This window comes from Girardinichthys multiradiatus, chromosome 4 (assembly GCF_021462225.1).
Source record: "Girardinichthys multiradiatus isolate DD_20200921_A chromosome 4, DD_fGirMul_XY1, whole genome shotgun sequence".
Taxonomy (NCBI): Eukaryota; Metazoa; Chordata; class Actinopteri; order Cyprinodontiformes; family Goodeidae; genus Girardinichthys; species Girardinichthys multiradiatus.
In genome coordinates, this window is record NC_061797.1 from 40,099,628 (window position 1) to 40,116,085 (window position 16,458).

The 16,458-nt window shown below is 40.3% G+C and overlaps 2 protein-coding genes across 6 annotated transcripts in view; both read right to left on the reverse strand.

Moving 5' to 3' along the window:
• chd9 (chromodomain helicase DNA binding protein 9) overlaps nt 1-283 on the reverse strand; it is a 102,641-nt gene extending 102,358 nt beyond the window's left edge. The window contains exon 1 of the mRNA XM_047363406.1: nt 10-283. The gene's annotated coding sequence lies outside the window, so the exon portion shown is untranslated. The remainder of the gene's footprint in view (nt 1-9) is intronic.
• Nucleotides 284-3,524: 3,241 nt separating this feature from the next.
• LOC124866449 (akt interacting protein) lies at nt 3,525-10,105 on the reverse strand. Of its 5 annotated transcripts, none has more exons than XM_047362244.1 (10): nt 9,970-10,105; nt 9,095-9,223; nt 6,918-7,123; nt 6,673-6,737; nt 6,339-6,439; nt 6,117-6,205; nt 5,751-5,849; nt 5,370-5,477; nt 5,196-5,256; nt 3,525-5,057 (listed from the first exon to the last, which is right to left on the reverse strand). In XM_047362244.1, the coding sequence occupies exons 2-10, from the start codon at nt 9,140-9,142 to the stop codon at nt 4,950-4,952; spliced, it is 885 nt and encodes a 294-aa protein (XP_047218200.1). In that variant the 5' UTR covers nt 9,143-9,223; nt 9,970-10,105; the 3' UTR covers nt 3,525-4,949. The 5 variants fall into 5 exon arrangements, with proteins under 5 accessions (XP_047218200.1, XP_047218196.1, XP_047218197.1 ...); XM_047362240.1 differs by having other exon boundaries at nt 9,910-10,067; XM_047362241.1 differs by having other exon boundaries at nt 9,095-9,220; nt 9,910-10,065.
• Between the last annotated feature and the right edge of the window lie 6,353 nt (nt 10,106-16,458).

Genomic DNA, 16,458 nt, shown 5'->3' on the forward strand with positions numbered 1-16,458 from the left:
ATTTCTTACCTGAAAGTAGCCCCAAAGCGCAACTCCAGGCGTCAGTGTAGGCTGAGTGTTATCGGACGAAGTTGGGGCTGTGTTTTAGTTGTACTCCTGCTGGCGACCACGGCACAGCGGCTCTGGTGCTGCTGACGTGACGGCGATAACAGCGCATTTGCATATTAGTGACTCTCGCTGTGATTGGACAGACTACAATTTGCGAAACTACCCTAATTTAATGTAAAATGTAACTCCAATATCCTGCGTATGTGTACCTACGCGGACTGTGCGCCCTCGGCCGTCTTTCTGAGATCGGCTGATTAAATCATGTTATCAGCTGGATAGTCACTGTGTTGACAGAGTGCATAAAATGGCCGCGTCGTTGCCACAGCCAATCCGGAGAGGTTTTACTTTCGCACATGGACCGGAGTGTCTTCTAAATGCGAACGTCACAGGAGTTCAAACCGTGATCCTCGCTGCGGATACATACTGACATCTACTGGTGTTCAGATAAATGCTGACGATAACACGACCAAGGACTGTACTACCAAGTACAGTGTCTTCTAAAAGTAATACTGGCATTACACAGCCAGACGACTCAACTATTCTAGCTAATTAAAGTTCAAATTAGGGGTTCATATTTGAGCTACAGTTTGATTTTGATGATCCTCAAGTAATGTGGAATACTGCTGTGGTCCACAATGATCACCTTCAGTACTTTCACAAAACGTTTGTATTGACATTTTCCATCTGGTTCTGTCAGTACATCCGCACTGCATGCAGTCTAAACTCATACTAGATTAGCTTTCCTGGATAGCTTGGTTCTTTCAGTCTGGTTATGACTGGAATTATGGTGATTGTATAGACTTACTGCAGGTGCATAGGTGGAGGGGCTAACTGGTAGGACTGGGCCTAATATAGTTCTGTCCACCTCGGGATAGTTTTTGACATACGTAGCACGGCATCTGTTCATTGTTGGGTTGGCTGCCTGTTATCCTCCTTTTTGACAATACACTCCTGACCAAAATCTTATGACCAGTTAAAGAAAATGCTAGAATTGCATTTTGCACTGTTGGATCTTAAGAAGGCTCTGCAAGGGAAGAGCTTCAAAGCCAAAAAACATATTCAAAAGGCCATATCTTCATCAATGCTACAAAATTGCCAGTTTGGACTATGCAAAAGAAAATAAAACATGGGACATTGAAATGTAGAAGAAAGTCTTATTGTGTGACAAGAAAAAAATTTACCTGATGCCTTCCAGCATTATTGGCATTACAAGGAGATCCTACCTAAGATGTTTGCTATGTGGCACAGTGGGCGGAGGTGAGGGGGCACCTTCATGATTTGGGGTGGTTTTGGTTTTGCTTCAACAAGGAATCAGACAAATTTTGTTGTATTTTGTCTCCTCAATTTACCACTGATTGTGGAAACTTCACACTGAACCTTAAGCAACTTTGATTGTTTGCCTCTGCACTCTTCGTCTGGACTGTGGTACCATTATTTCATTATGAAATTCAGAATTTACTTTCGATCAATATATTAAACTTTTTTCAATCCTTTTTAGCGATTAAAAACATAAGGACAGACATAAAACCACTAGAGAGACACACATTAAAAATGATCACACTAAGTAAATAGACAGACAAATTATCATATTGATAAAACAGAGGGAAATTAGTCAATCAAAGGAAATGAGGAACTGTGGAAACAATCAGGTATATCAAGTATATATAAATAAATACACAGTCATATTCAATAAATTAGAATATTATTATAAAGTTCATTTGTTTTAGTAACTCAATTCACGGAGTGAAACAAATGATATAAATCAATTACACACAGGCTAATATTTTCAAGTCTTCATTTTTGTTAATTATGATGATTTTCCATTTCTGGCTAATGAAAACAAAATATTTAAAATCAGAAAATTACAGACCACTGAAAAAACATATTTAACACAGAAATGTGGGCTTTATGAAGTTTGTTTAATACCTGCTTTAAGTTTATTTTCAAATGATACTTTTAATCTGACAAACGAGCCTCGGAATGCATATTCTCCTTTATTTGTATTTATTTATTTGATATTTTTTAGGCACTAGCAGCCTCTATTTTTCCAATTTTAAGCAGGCTGACAATGATGAACAATTTCTGTATTTACAAAGAATTTTCTATTGCTGACATATGAGGCGAACCTCTTCAAGGTGTAGCCAACACTATCAAACGCTGCTTTAAGGTCTAGTAAACCCATACTGATGGTTTATTTTGATCCAAATTATATCTGAGGTCATTTAAAATACTTAGCAATTCAGTTTCTGTGCTATGATTGGATCTAAAACTAGACCAGTACTTTTCTGGAATGAGTTTAAAGGGGAGTTTGGCTCAGAACAAGCTTCTCCAAACATTTACTTGAAAATGACAGGTTACAAATTGGTCTAAAATTATTGAGCACAAGATAATCCAAATGACTTCTCTTCAGATAGGTCTCAACAATAACAGTCTTTAAAAAGTAGGGAATACGGCCATCTGTAGAGAATCCTTTACGATATTTTAATGAGAGCTGAGTAATTTTTAAAATATGTATATTAGGTACACAAGACGCATTTTTCATTTATTTTCAAGTGAGAAATAACTCTGCTTAGCAATTTCGCTTCAACCAAGACAAGTGTTTCCTCACTAATCAGCAGTGGCTCTGAGGTGATATTTCAATGTCGGCATGGAGATAAATTAGGTGGGCTGCATATTCTTTACGTTTTTGAGTTTGTAAACATACTGGTAGATCTAACAGGAGAAGTTTAGACCACTGAGCAGCAGTCCAGTTTCTTTTCCCCTTAACCCAGGTAAGAAGTTTTTGACAAGGTGTCTGACTGAAGAGTGGCTCAACAGAAGTAATGTGAGATTTGTGGCCCATGTCCCAGATGTTTATGCGGTGGCTCGAAACACAGACTTCAGCAGCAATCTAAACCGTTTGAATCTGTCCTTAACATTGAATCTTCTGATCATCGCAAGGGCTGTGGTTCACCGTGATGCTTGTGCACCTTTTTCTCCATCACACTTCTTCATTCCATTCAACTTTGTGTTATTTTGCTTGGATAAAGCACCCTGAACAGTCAGCTTCTTTCATGTGGGTTTTATGAAATGTTTTATAAACTTGTCCTGGCTGCCCAGTGGTTGGCAGTGTATGGATTGACTCGGATGCAAATATTCCATCGAGACTGTAGTGACCACAATGCATGGACAAGTTGACATTAAAGTTTGGATTAGCCAAGGCAAGTTTTTGAAGGTTAACTTTAATTTAGTGCTTCTAATCCTTAGCAGGAAATGAAGCCACCTGCTCCTTCAAACCATCACGTATCAAAATGTTGGATAAAACCAGAAAATTAATATGCCTTTAGGAGAATGTATATTTCAGGCATTTTATCATTTTAATGCAAAACAGGTTTGGTTATAGAATACAATAGAAATTCTCAATTTTTCAACAATGTTTAGCTAGCTAATTCACAACTTAAAATGAAGGCAGGAATGAAGTTAACTTTAGACACAGACACTTTACAAATCCTTTTATTGGTTTCAGAATAAAACATTTACATAATTTATGCTGTGGGAAATGAACCTTTCTAACCATAGCAAATCAAATAAATTTAAAGATGCCCACAGTCCAAATTGCACAGGGACTATAATCTGATTAGTTTTATGAAATTCATACAGGTTTCACCGCTGCTTCTTCTGTTCTAATGTGGTAAACCCCTGCAGATAATTTCAAGCAAACCAGTCAAGAGTTGTATTTGGAAAGACAATAGACACCTTAAGCATCAATCCAGATCATCCTTCAGAAAAACAAACAAAAACTCTAAATTATTTGCACCAACATCTTGGAAAATTAGCATTTACAGTTTTAAATAAACTCTGTGCTGTCAAGATGGTAGCAAAGGAACCCTATAAAAATAGTTTCCCTCACATTTGGGGTTGAAATCTTGCAGACTTTTGAGGGCTTGTAGGAAATCAACTATTTAAGGAAACCAGAAGCAGTAGAACCTTAGAATGGGATCTATTATCTACACAGCAGACCTTTACTAACCAATAACCAAAAGATACATAAAGGATTCAAAAGTCATTAAAATCCAACTAAATAAAATGAGCTTATTTAAGTAGCATTTCATTTAAATTTATACTTGGCTGCTCTGCTTTACACATATTAGGAGTTACATAAAACACAACCAAGATTAACTGAAAAACTGCTTCCCATTTAAAAACAAAGCAAATTATGTTAACCTCTAGAGCAGCATTCCCCACCCCTGGTCTTCAGCTCATAATGTTCTGCATGTAAACTTCAGTACACCTAACGTAAAGTTGTAGTAAAACAACAGGGTTCTGCAGAATTAAGCCCTTAAAATCGAATGTGTTGGAGCAGGGACACCTCTACAACATGCAGGACAGTGTGCCGAGGACAAGAATTGAAAACGCCACCTTATTGGATCTTGGGAGTAGGTGTGAATACCTTTTTACTCACTCTGGTTTAATCCCCAAAAAACAAACAAACCATAAAAAAACCATACTGTCCTAAGCCAATTTCACAAGTGGTTTTAAATCAAGCAGTCCACTATACTTACCATATGTATACAAAGTGCTTTGCTTATACATTTTACCTGCTTTTGGAACTTTATCTTCCCTTCTAACTAAATGTGCATGGAGTAGAAATTGAATGACAATGTACTTTGACTGCATCACAGCCTGAATGATGTCGCTTAGATATCTATTTTTCATTTTACGATACAAAACTACTTTTTATTGTTCTACAGCTGTGTCATGAGCAGCCTAAAGAGCTTTTAAAGCTGAGCAATAAAGTGGAGATAAAAATGATACTCTCCCAACCATTTCAAGGGCAAACTACACAAATGGCTGAGGAAAGCCAGAGGTGTAGCAGTTAATGTTTGTCTCCATCTAGTGGCCAAGACAGCGACGGTGCAGTTTCAGCTCTGAGGAGGACTGTCTTCTTTGCTGAAAGGCTGGGTCGAACCAGGCTTTACCCAAGATAACCCTGACACCTGTGTTCCTTTGTGGTGTTCCTCTGGCCGTCTCTAAAGATAACAAATGCAGAAAAAAAATGTTGCAGTTACACATCAGGTTAACTAACCAAACATCAACAGCTGATCTCTACCTTAAGCAAGCAAAGTTTAGAAGATTACAAAATTCTAATTTAATTTTGTCTAACTCACTTTGAATGTGAACATCCTCTCCTTTGCCTCTTCATGCACTGCTGGGTTCCATGGAGAGAAACTAAATCCAATGGAGAAGGGATACAGGAAATAAGACTGCAACTCTTGTTTATTTTCCAAAAACTCACAAACAAACCCTAGGTGAGCAAAGGAATGTCAGAAATGGGGACAAACCTTATTGCGTAGGGATCATCTATCTTAGGCTGGTCAAAAAGATGACTGTTGCATAGTTTAACGCTCTCCACCACTTTGCTTTTGAACAGCTGCACATCTTTTTCATACCTGAAAAAGAGTAAGAGAAAATTGTGGGTGCTATTGAAAAGCAAAACATGCCAATTTTTTTCTTTAGACCTTACAACCATATTCATAAAAAAAACCCATAATCACTGCTGCAAATTTGACTTGATCAGTCAACGCGACATAAACCTGGTGCTGCAGCATGACAAAGTTCAAACATATCGTAGTTATCTAGAGGCATCCATGGAGAAAAAAAAAAAAAAGACTTCATAAAAGCCACATCCTAAACATTAAAATAAGAAGCCTCTGAAAACTCACAGTACTGCAGCTTCTGGGTTTAGAGGCTCCGTTGTGTTGATCTTGTAAAAAACTGTACGTGCATACATCAAGACTTGCCAGATGTGGTTGTGATTCCGTCTAAAGAAAAAATATGTTTAGTTTTTAAACAGAAAAGTCTGCATGATAACAGGTTTAACTCCAAGTAGGACATCCTGACCAGGTTTTTTAAACATTTCATTGCAGACAGCTGTGCCTCATTTGTTTGATTACATTTATGTACATTAGAGTTAACTGTCAGACCACATGTTTGTTGTAATTTAGATGTTTGAAACAAGCTATTTCACAAACAATCTGTTGTAAAGTAATGTCAAAGTTTGAACTCCAGAGACGAGAAGAACAAAGTACCTCCATTTGGTGAAAGCTCTTCTGACATCAAGTTCTCCAGATACTGGGTCCACAAGAGGGTGGAAGACTGGGATGTCAAATACCAGTTTCTGAAATAAAAATATGGGAAAAAACCTGAAAATTGGTCCCAACGTTTACAGGGTTAGAGGAATGCACATTTGCCGTGCTTAGTAAACCTAAAGGGTTTTTAATTAAAAGCCGTTAAAATAAAATAAAACTTACAGGAGACTCTCCATCTGGATAGTTGTCTGGAATATACACAGTGAATTTGAAGACGCCATCTTGATACAGACCGTGCCTGATGAATATGACCCCAAACCACACTAAATTTTGGGAAACAGAACAGCAGATCAATACAGCAGTTTACATCTCTATATTTAAAAATATAAAGAAATTAAATGATACATGTGGAACACAGATGACAGTTCACATAAAGCAAAAGATACCATTCAGTAGTACATTTCTTGAAAAGCATAACAATGATCTGATGAAGTCTAGATTTATAAAAATGTGACTTAAAAAAAGGGGTGAAAAGTCAAAGTAATCAGGCTCTTACTTAGTGCCGACTTGTAGGATGGCTGGACATAAATTCCAGGGAGTTTCTGCTTAATGACGAGTGTGCTGCAGGTCACATTGCAACAGGTTTAATCAGTACAAATTCAATATAAACTTGCTTTTTCTTCTCTTGGGTTGGAAAATAAATGTAAATGTAAGATCAAAATAACAAAAAAAAAAAAAAAACAAATTCAGAAGTATTAGAAACAATTCAAAATCAAAGCTTTGTAGTGGACCAACACTCACAACTCCGCCAGCAGAGCGTACTCCAAGTAAAACGGGCCATAGGAGGCGTGTGTGCCATTAGCCGAGTGGGTCGCACTGCCCATTGATGCAGGTTTTGTAATCGGGGTTGCATTCTTAGGAATGGGCGGAAGGACCTTTTTACCAAAGTGAGTCCGGACTGGGCTGGCTCTCTGGTCCCCGTGCCCACTCTGCTCTTCATCAGTTCTCTGTTGGTTTGTTTGGGGAACAAGAAGTTTCACAGCATCAACAGGCTGCCAATTAGCAGGGGTGGAAAAAGAAGAAGGAACATTTTTGATATGTACATTTACATGAAAAACTGTTCATAAGAAACTCTGGACATGAGAAGAATAATGATGCAAGATTGTAATCATTAACAATGAGAAATGTTAAATACTCAAAAACTGAAGGCAGACATAGTCATGTCCAGTTTTAGTATCTTTATGATATAGCTGCAAAGAGCGGTTACAGTAGGTCAGTGTACATAGGGAGCACAAAGCAGATGGGACGGGCAGTGAAGTAGAGAGTCAAAACAAAATACTAAATATGCCAGGAATGTTGCAATGAACAACAAACATGCTAATGAAGTGACTAGGTACCACACATTACGTCACACTATAGAAAGGTTTGTAAGGCTAAGCAAAAAAAAAAAACCCAAAAAGGAACACCCAATCTAAAAACATTTTACCGTTTAAACATCCATCTACAACTGAACTAAGCTACTGAGGAAAGTTGCACTAGTCCACTCTTTAAGTAATGCAACTATGTTTGGGCCAGTCGTTAGTGTCCTAAGATTTTAAGCAGATATGGTTTAAAGTGGCTAAAACTATTTCATCATACCTTCACGATGTTTAAAGTATTTTAATCAGGTGTCAGAAAGTCCCAGAGTTTTCTGCATCTATTTTAAACAGTAGCGACATGCTACTGCCCCTCCCCAACCTGTTACTGCATACTGTTGTTCAGTTCCCTGAAAGGCTACTAACCTTTTGTCTCACAAGATTGCCAAATATTTTATGTATACTGAAAAGAAAAATAGCTCAAAGTGGAAAACGTCTCCATGTTTTAAGGTTTAGGCACTATAGGAAAGCAGAAGACAGCATTGAGTGGTGTCACTGCAGTGCTTAATTTTAAGTTGTCCAATGATGCTACTTTGTGCAACACTTGCCCTTTAGTTGATTTTAGCATCAAACGTGACCTTAGTCTTGGCTTAAACCAGGGTTGGGAAAAGACCTTCTGGTGGTTGGCAATACTCCAATATTTACTTTCCAGCAGCTAGCTTATCACCCATCCAGCTGCTAAAAATACGGTTTGCCTACAAAGTTTCCAAAAATGTTAACCAGGAGACGATCGTGTTCTGTGACTGGATGAAGTAATAACTAGAGGAGTAAAATTTGAGCTAATATGAAGCATTTTAAACATATTTATTGGTGCCTTTAACAGAGCAGTTGAAATAATTGACAAAGAAACACTGATGCTGTGGCTAAAAACAGTACTACTACCTTATTGAACTGATTCCATTTTTAGCATTTGGCTCTCTGGTCCAGTTGCTTTAAAAAGTCTATCTGGCTTCCGTCCTCTTGCTAAAACAACTTTACTTGTATTTTCACTGTAGATTTAATAATATGCCCCAGTTTTACACTGTTCTAAGTAATCCTGAAAGTAAAGATGAATTTTGCATCTTAATGCCACGTAACCTCCAGTGCAACTGCTCGATATTTTGAAAATAAGATTTACTTTTTATATCTGTCAGTGTAGTAGGTGCTGAAGAATGTGAGATTAGCTAAGGCAGACGATGAAATCTGGGTGGAGCAGAAGAAGGTCAAAATCAGCTTTGTTATTGTGCCTTAATTGGGGATAAGCTATTTACTTTTCTCAAATAAAATGACACAGTCAGAATAGCAAGGTACGGGTCATCATTAGGTTATATAAGCAATGTACAAACAATAAAGCAACTTTAATGAATATCAGGGAAATGGATCTTGGTGTTCAGCTCTGTACAGCATATGACTGAAGGGTAATAAATGTTTAATAAAACCCTTCATTACTCCCACATATATTCAGATAAGAATATTTAATACACCTAAATAATGCAGTAAACGTGTATTCATATTTCTATAAACAAATGCGTTCCCAGTCAAACTATACAATGGCGGATGCTTAACTTACAAGGTATGATTTACCTTACGACTTGTGCTGGCAGACATGCTCCAGAAGGGGTTTAGGTTCATTACTCAGTCATAGGTTCAGATGGGTGTTCTTCTCGCATTAGCAGGCCCCACACCAGCCACAGAGAGGGCCATCCGCTGCTGCTGTTGTGAAAAGATGACACATTAGAGGATTGTTGCAGCAGCTGACGTCACAACAACAGCTAACCTGATCACATTTCACAAACTGACACTTTATAGAAGGCACAAGAGCAATTCAACTTATAAGGAAAGACTCAACAAATAAACTACCATTTAAAAGCTAGGAGGATGATCAAGTTATAAATATTGACATTAACAACTACGGAATGATCTGAAAGAAAGGCTTGTTTGGAGGGCTTAGCTATACCCTAACGTCGGAGTTTAGTGTTTAACTTCCTCAATTGATGTGCGGGTTCAGAAAACATTGTCCATACGGTGGCAAACTATGAAAATAAAACATAATGCACAATAAACACCCTTGTACTGTAGTGGGAACAGCGAGTTCCCGAGTAATTTAGCCCAGAGATACAACGTTTGGCTAGCAAACAATACAGACCTGCGTTTGGTAACAAAGACCATTAAAGTTTTTAGCTGACACCCGTATATAAGGATGAATATATTATCCGGGCATAATACATGATACAGCCAGATAGGTACGCACATTGACGTTGTCCGCTGTTAATCGTTTTTTTTCGTCGACTTAAGCTTCATTTTTAGCATTAGCTTCTGAGCTTGTTTTGACGTTGCTAACTCGACGGGTCCTTTAATTTCAGCTCCCGTACGTAAAACAGCGTAAGGACGTGGCTTACCGTTTTAACTTCAAACGTATAGAACTCTCTTTCAAGAAAATTCTCAAAGCTTTTCCGTACTTTAATTTCTGCTGACTCGTCTTGCCACTCCTTCAGGTGTCATGCCGACTGGCTGATCAATGTTACTACCTTAAAAACATTGACAGACACTAGAGTTCAATCTAACATGACGAGGGGCGGTTCTTCTTGTCTGAAAATAAATTCTCATTGGTCGGGGAGAACAACGTCTAGCAGCTGATTTGTTGATACTGCTTTTAGGAAGTGAGATAATATTTGACTTTAAAGAGAAAGAACCTGTTTATAAAATGCTGTGTGTGTTTTTTTTTTTTACACAGTTAATGCAGAGGCATCAGCTGAGCAATCAAAATACAAATAATTTAACACATGCCTACATAATTGAATGTCTGTATTATTAAAGTTGTTCTTTGAAGGCCTCAGACGTTGGTAGGAGCACCTTGGTAAACAAACAGCATCACGAAGACCAAGGAACACACCAGGCTGGTCAGCAAGAAGTTGTACAAATGCTTAAAATAGGGTTAGGTTATGAAGCTGATCCCAAACTTTGAACATCTCATTCTTTAATCAGTTGTCAAAGAATGGAATTGCAAACATTCCAGGACATGCATGTCCATGTAAACTGACATCCAAAGGGAGCGTTGATTAGAGAAACATCAAAGAGACCCATGGTAACTCTGGAGAAGCAGCAGAGATTCACAGGTCAGATGGAAAAATCTGCTAGAGCACTACAAATTTGACCCTTATGGAAGAGTGGGGAATAGAAGTCCATAATAATTCCTGTTTGTGGTTTCCTACAATCCCTTATACAGGGAAAACATAATGTGGAATAAGGTGCTTTGAGGCAAAAATGTCACTTTTGGACCAGCATGCAAAACTCTGACGGAAAGCTAATGCTGCATATTCAGCTTAAAACTCCCTGCACACAGTGAATAGCAGCGGTGGCAGTATCATGGTCTGGAGATGCTTTTTTTTCAGGGAATGGAAGTTGGTCAGAGTTGATGAGAAGATGGACGGGGGTAAATGATTCTCAGATGATTCTGCAGTTGTAGTGTTTATTAGGGATGGACAAGAAGCTGAGTACAGGGAGCTGGTGCACTGCTTTGTGGCATGGTGTAGAAACAATCATTTCATCTTGAACGTGAATAAAACAAAGGAGATGATTGTAGATTTTAAGAGAAACAGGAATAGGCCGAACACTATTTCCATCTTTGGAGAAGAAGTAGAGGTGGTGGAGGCGTATAAATACACTGCTGAAAAAAATAAAGGGAACACTCAAATAACACATCCTAGATCTGAATGAATGAATGATTCTCATTGAATACTTTGTTCTGTACAAAGTTGAATGTGCTGACAACAAAATCACACAAAAATCATCAATGGAAATCAAATTTATTAACCAATAGAGGCCTGGATTTGGAGTCACACACAAAATTTAATTGGAAAAACAGACTACAGGCTGATCCAACTTGTAATGTCCTTACAACAAGTCAAAATGAGGCTCAGTATTGTGTGTGGCCTCCTCGTGCCTGTATGACCTCCCTACAACGCCTGGACATGCTCCTGATGAGACGGCGGATGGTCTCCTGAGGGATCTCCTCCCAGACCTGAACTAAAGCATCCGCCAACTTTTGGACAGTCTGTGGTGCAACGTGACGTTGGTGGATGGAGCGAGACATGATGTCCCAGATGTGCTCAATCGGATTCAGGTCTGGGGAACAAGCGGGCCAATCCATAGCTTCAATGTCTTCATCTTGCAGGAACTGCTGACACACTCCAACCACATGAGGTCTAGCATTGTCTTGCATTAGGAGGAACCCAGGGCCAACCGCACCAGCATATGGTCTCACAAGGGTTCTGAGGATCTCATCTAGGTACCTAATGGCAGTCGTGCTAGCTCTGGCAAGCACATGGAGGGCCGTGTGGCCCTCCAAAGAAATGCCACCTCACACCATTACTGACCCACTGCCAAACCGGTCATGCTGAAGGATGTTGCAGGCAGCAGATCGGTCTCCACGGTGTCTCCAGACTCTGTCACGTCTGTCACATGTACTCAGTGTGAACCTGCTTTCATCTGTGAAGAACACAGGTCACCAGTGGCGAATTTGCCAGTCCTGGTGTTCTCTGGCAAATGCCAAGCGTCCTGCATGGTGTTGGGCTGTGAGCACAACCCCAATTTGTGGTCCTTATACCATCCTCATGGAGTCGGTTTCTCACCGTTTGTGCAGACACATGCACATTTGTGGCCTGCTGGAGGTCATTTTGCAGGGCTCTGGCAGTGCTCCTCCTGTTCCTCCTTGCACAAAGGCGGAGGTAGCGGTCCTGCTGCTGGGTTGTTGCCCTCCTACGGCCTCCTCCACGTCTCCTGGTGTACTGGCCTGTCTCCTGGTAGCGCCTCCAGGCTCTGGACACTACGCTGACAGACACAGCAAACCTTCTTGCCACAGCTCACATTGATGTGCCATCCTGGATGAGCTGCACTACCTGAGCCAGTTGTGTGGGTTGTAGAGTCCGTCTCATGCTACCACGAGTGTGAAAGCACCACCAAGATTCAAAAGTGACCAAAGCATCAGCCAGGAAGCGTAGGTACTGAGAAGTGGTCTGTGGTACCCACCTGCAGAACCACTCCTTTATTGAGTGTGTCTTGCTAATTGCCAAAGATTTCCCCCTGTTGTCTATTCCATTTGCACAACAACATGTGAAATTGATTGTCAATCAGTGTTGCTTCCTAAGTGGACAGTTTGATTTCACAGAAGTTTGATTTACTTGGAGTTATATTGTGTTGTTTAAGTGTTCCCTTTATTTTTTTGAGCAGTGTACATTTGTGTTCACCTGGACAACAGGCTGGAGTGGAGATGCAACTATGAAGCCATCTACAAGAATGGACAGAGCAGACTGTTCTTCTTGAGGAAGCTTAGGTCATTATGTGTTTGCAGCAAGATGCTGCATGTCTTCTATAAGTCTGTTGTGGAGAGTATGATCTCTTCTGCCATCATCTGCTGGGGTAGCAGCATCAGAGCCAGGGACTTCAAAAGCTCAACAAACTAATAAAGAAGACTGGCTCTGTTCTGGGGACTCCTCAGGAACCTCTGGAGATCACTGTGCAAAGAAGGATTCTTCATAAAATGACGAACATAATGGAGAACCCCTAGCATCCTCTCCATGAGACTGTCGTACAACAACAGAGTGTCTTCAGTCACAGATCTGCTGTAAGACAGACCGCTACAGGAGATCCTTCCTGCCCACAGCTCAAATCCATCAGCATCTAGAACAGCTCTTTGAAGAAACCTGTTTAATATGAGCTACATTTAATTTCCCTTTGGGATTATAAGTATTTTTGCATCTACATTGAATTGAATGTGAATATTGGGTAGTACTGGAAGAAAACCTATTTGTCTTGACTTGAGGCTTGAATGGGTCACATTTCATAATTTAGTTACATTTCCTCAACATACAGCAGAGTTATAAGAGAATGGCTCAGTTCAAAGCATATTAATTTGCTAGTATGGCCCAGTCAAAATCCAGACCAAAATCCAATTGAGAATCAGTGACAAGACTTAAAGATTGCTGGTCACAAATGTTCTCAATCTTATCTCTAGCTATGCAAAGCTGGCAGAGACATACCTCAAAAGACTAGCAGCTGTTTTTACAGTGAAATGTGGTCAAAGTGTTGACAAAGAAAGGCAGAATACAAACGCATTTTGCAGTTTTGAGATTTTTATTTGTAAAAAAATCATTTGACTACTTCCTAATTATGCACTAAAACATGTTCTGTCACAAAAAGTCTCAGTAAAATACATAGACGTTTGTAGTTGTAACATGACAAAATATACTAGTTTAAAGTATTTTTGCAAAGCTGCTGTATATAATGCTGATAAATCAATGGGTTAAAACATAAATCATCCAATCTTTTGAATATACTCCTGAATCCAGAGTGTATGAATGTACCATAAATCACTTTAGCTACACACTTCTCTGTTGTTTTTTAGGTGTGCCAAACCAAGTCCCCTAAGGTTAGAGTGCATCCAAACCATCTGTGTCACACATTTCTTTAGTTTCGATCACGCTTCATTGGAAGTTCATTCTGTTGATTGATTGATTTCCTAACAATTACCCCTAATTAGTTTTCTGATGAGTAAAAAAAAAAAACTAATTTAATGCATGGATGATTGCACTAATTGGGAGAAATGACATTGTCCAAGTTTCAGAGTAAATACAAATTATTGACTCCATTATTGTTGTCTGATTGTGTATTGTCCCAAGTGCACTTCACTGACAAAGGTAATTAGTATCTGGCTCCTTTATTGGCATGGCTGACAGTGCAAGGTCACCATCACTTTTTTGACATGTACAAATCAAAAATCACCACAGAACAAATAGGTTCCTGCCTGCTTTGCCTTCAGCGACATTGAGATGAACTGTCTAACCTAAACAAGTATACAAGTATCCTCGACACTGCTTCTGTAATGAGATTTTTGTTTTTGCCATTGATTCTTTATCTAATCAATATTGTGACCTTGTTTGGTTAAACAAATACAATAATGATCGCAATTAAAGTGTGAAGCTTAGATTGTCTTATTGAATATTTGACCTCTTTGTACTAGAAAACGTAGATTCAGCTTTTACTTTCAAATCTAAATAATTTGTTTCCTCATAGAAAATCAAATGCCACATTAAATGATTTATTTATTTGATTATTTCATAATAATGTATTAATAATAATATATTTTGTTTGTAATGCACTTTACATTTCCAACAAAATCTCAAAGTGCTACTGTCGATAGAAAGAGAAAAACAACTAATAAAAACAGGGACATTAAAAGGCAGATGAAATGCACAGGTAAAGTCTTTCTGTCAAAAGAAAAAGAAAAACAGGACAAAGAATTTAACGGAACCAATCAAAACATTGGGTAAAAAGGAAGGTTTTGAGGCCTGTTTTAAAATGTGTCAGGGTCTGTGGAGTCCTCAGATGTGGAGGAAAATTGTTCCACAACCGAGGGGCAGTGCAGAAAAAGGCCTGATCTCCCATGGTGTGGAATTGAGTCCTGGGAATGCGCAGAAGGCCAGTGTTGGAAGAACGGTGAGTGTGTGAGAGACAATGAAGGGTGAGAAGATCTTTTAAATAAGAACTGGAAGGTAAGTAGAGAGATTTTGCCGATAAACCCAGCAGAGACGGGAAGCCAGTGAAGAGAACTGAGAATGGGGTGTTACGTTCACGTTTTCACACTCTCATCAGGATCCTGTCAGCACAGTTCTGAATGTACTGTAATCTCTGTATGTTCTTGCCAGGAATCCCAATGAGAAGTGCTTTGCAATAGTCAAGTCTGGAGTAGACAAAAGCATGGTCGATCCTTTCTGCATCAGAGAGGGAGAGTGAAGGCTGGAGTTTAGCAATATTTTGTAGGTTGAAGAATGAGATTTTGCTTATGTGCTTAATGTGGCTTTCAAATGTGAGCTGTGGATCAAAAATTACACCAAGATTGGTGACCGCACTGGAAAGAGAAATGTACTGGCCAGAGAGGGTATTGCGGATAATTTATTATTGTTAAAGCTGATGTGAAGTACCAATTTGAATCACTTCAGTTTTTGAACTATTAAGGTGGAGAAAATGTTGCTGCATCCATGCCTTTACCTCCTCCAGACAGGCTGTAAGTGTAGAAAGAGACGAGAATTGGCAAGGCAAAGGTGCCAACAACGGTGAAGATGGAATGGGAGGGATCTCAGACACATTGCTACCAAGCTTAAGGTTCAGTTAGGTATCATCAGCTCTCTCTCTTGGGTTCGCTTGGGTTCCCTTGGATCTCGACCCCTGGCTTTGAGCCCTGGTCTGCCAGCTGGGGTGGGTTGCCGGGCTCCGGTTGGGGGGACTTAGCCATTGATTGGGATGTGGCCCCACTTCGGTGGAGGGGCTGGCTGGCTGGACTGCTTAGTGGGCCATGGTGCGCCATGCGGGGGTACGTGTGGCCGGCGGGCTGGACGCCCCCGGGGTTTGGGGGTGGGGTTGGCGGGGTGCCTGGTAACTGGTGCTGCTGTGGCCTTCTTCCACTGCTTCCTTCTGTGGTTCTGGCTCATGGTCGGGCGCAGGGCTGCGGCTGGCGATCGGGTAGGTGGGGCGGCGGAGCACATCTTGTGACTGCACCGGGGCGGCTGGTGGGTTGTGCTTGGCCTGGAGCGGTTGGCCTGCATGGCCCAGGTACCCGGCTGGTGCATGTATCCCTCTCGTGGCTGGTGGGCTGGGGCTGCTGGCACTGTGTGGGGGGGTTGGGCGGGCTTGGTGGTGTGCTGCTCTGCTGGCTGTTGTGTGTGTGTGTGTATGTGTGTGTGTGGGGGGGGGTGTTGTATCCACTTCTGGGTCGCCGGCATTTGGATTGGCTGGGCGGCGATGGTGGAGCTGAGCTGGATAGTGTTTCTCCCTGGGCGGTCGTTGCAGTGGCAGAGATGTAGTGTTTTTTTTTTGTGGCCGACGGGGGCATTGTGGGGGCATGGTGGGGGACACTGGCTCCGGGTACCGGGTGGGTGAGTTTTGGCACACTG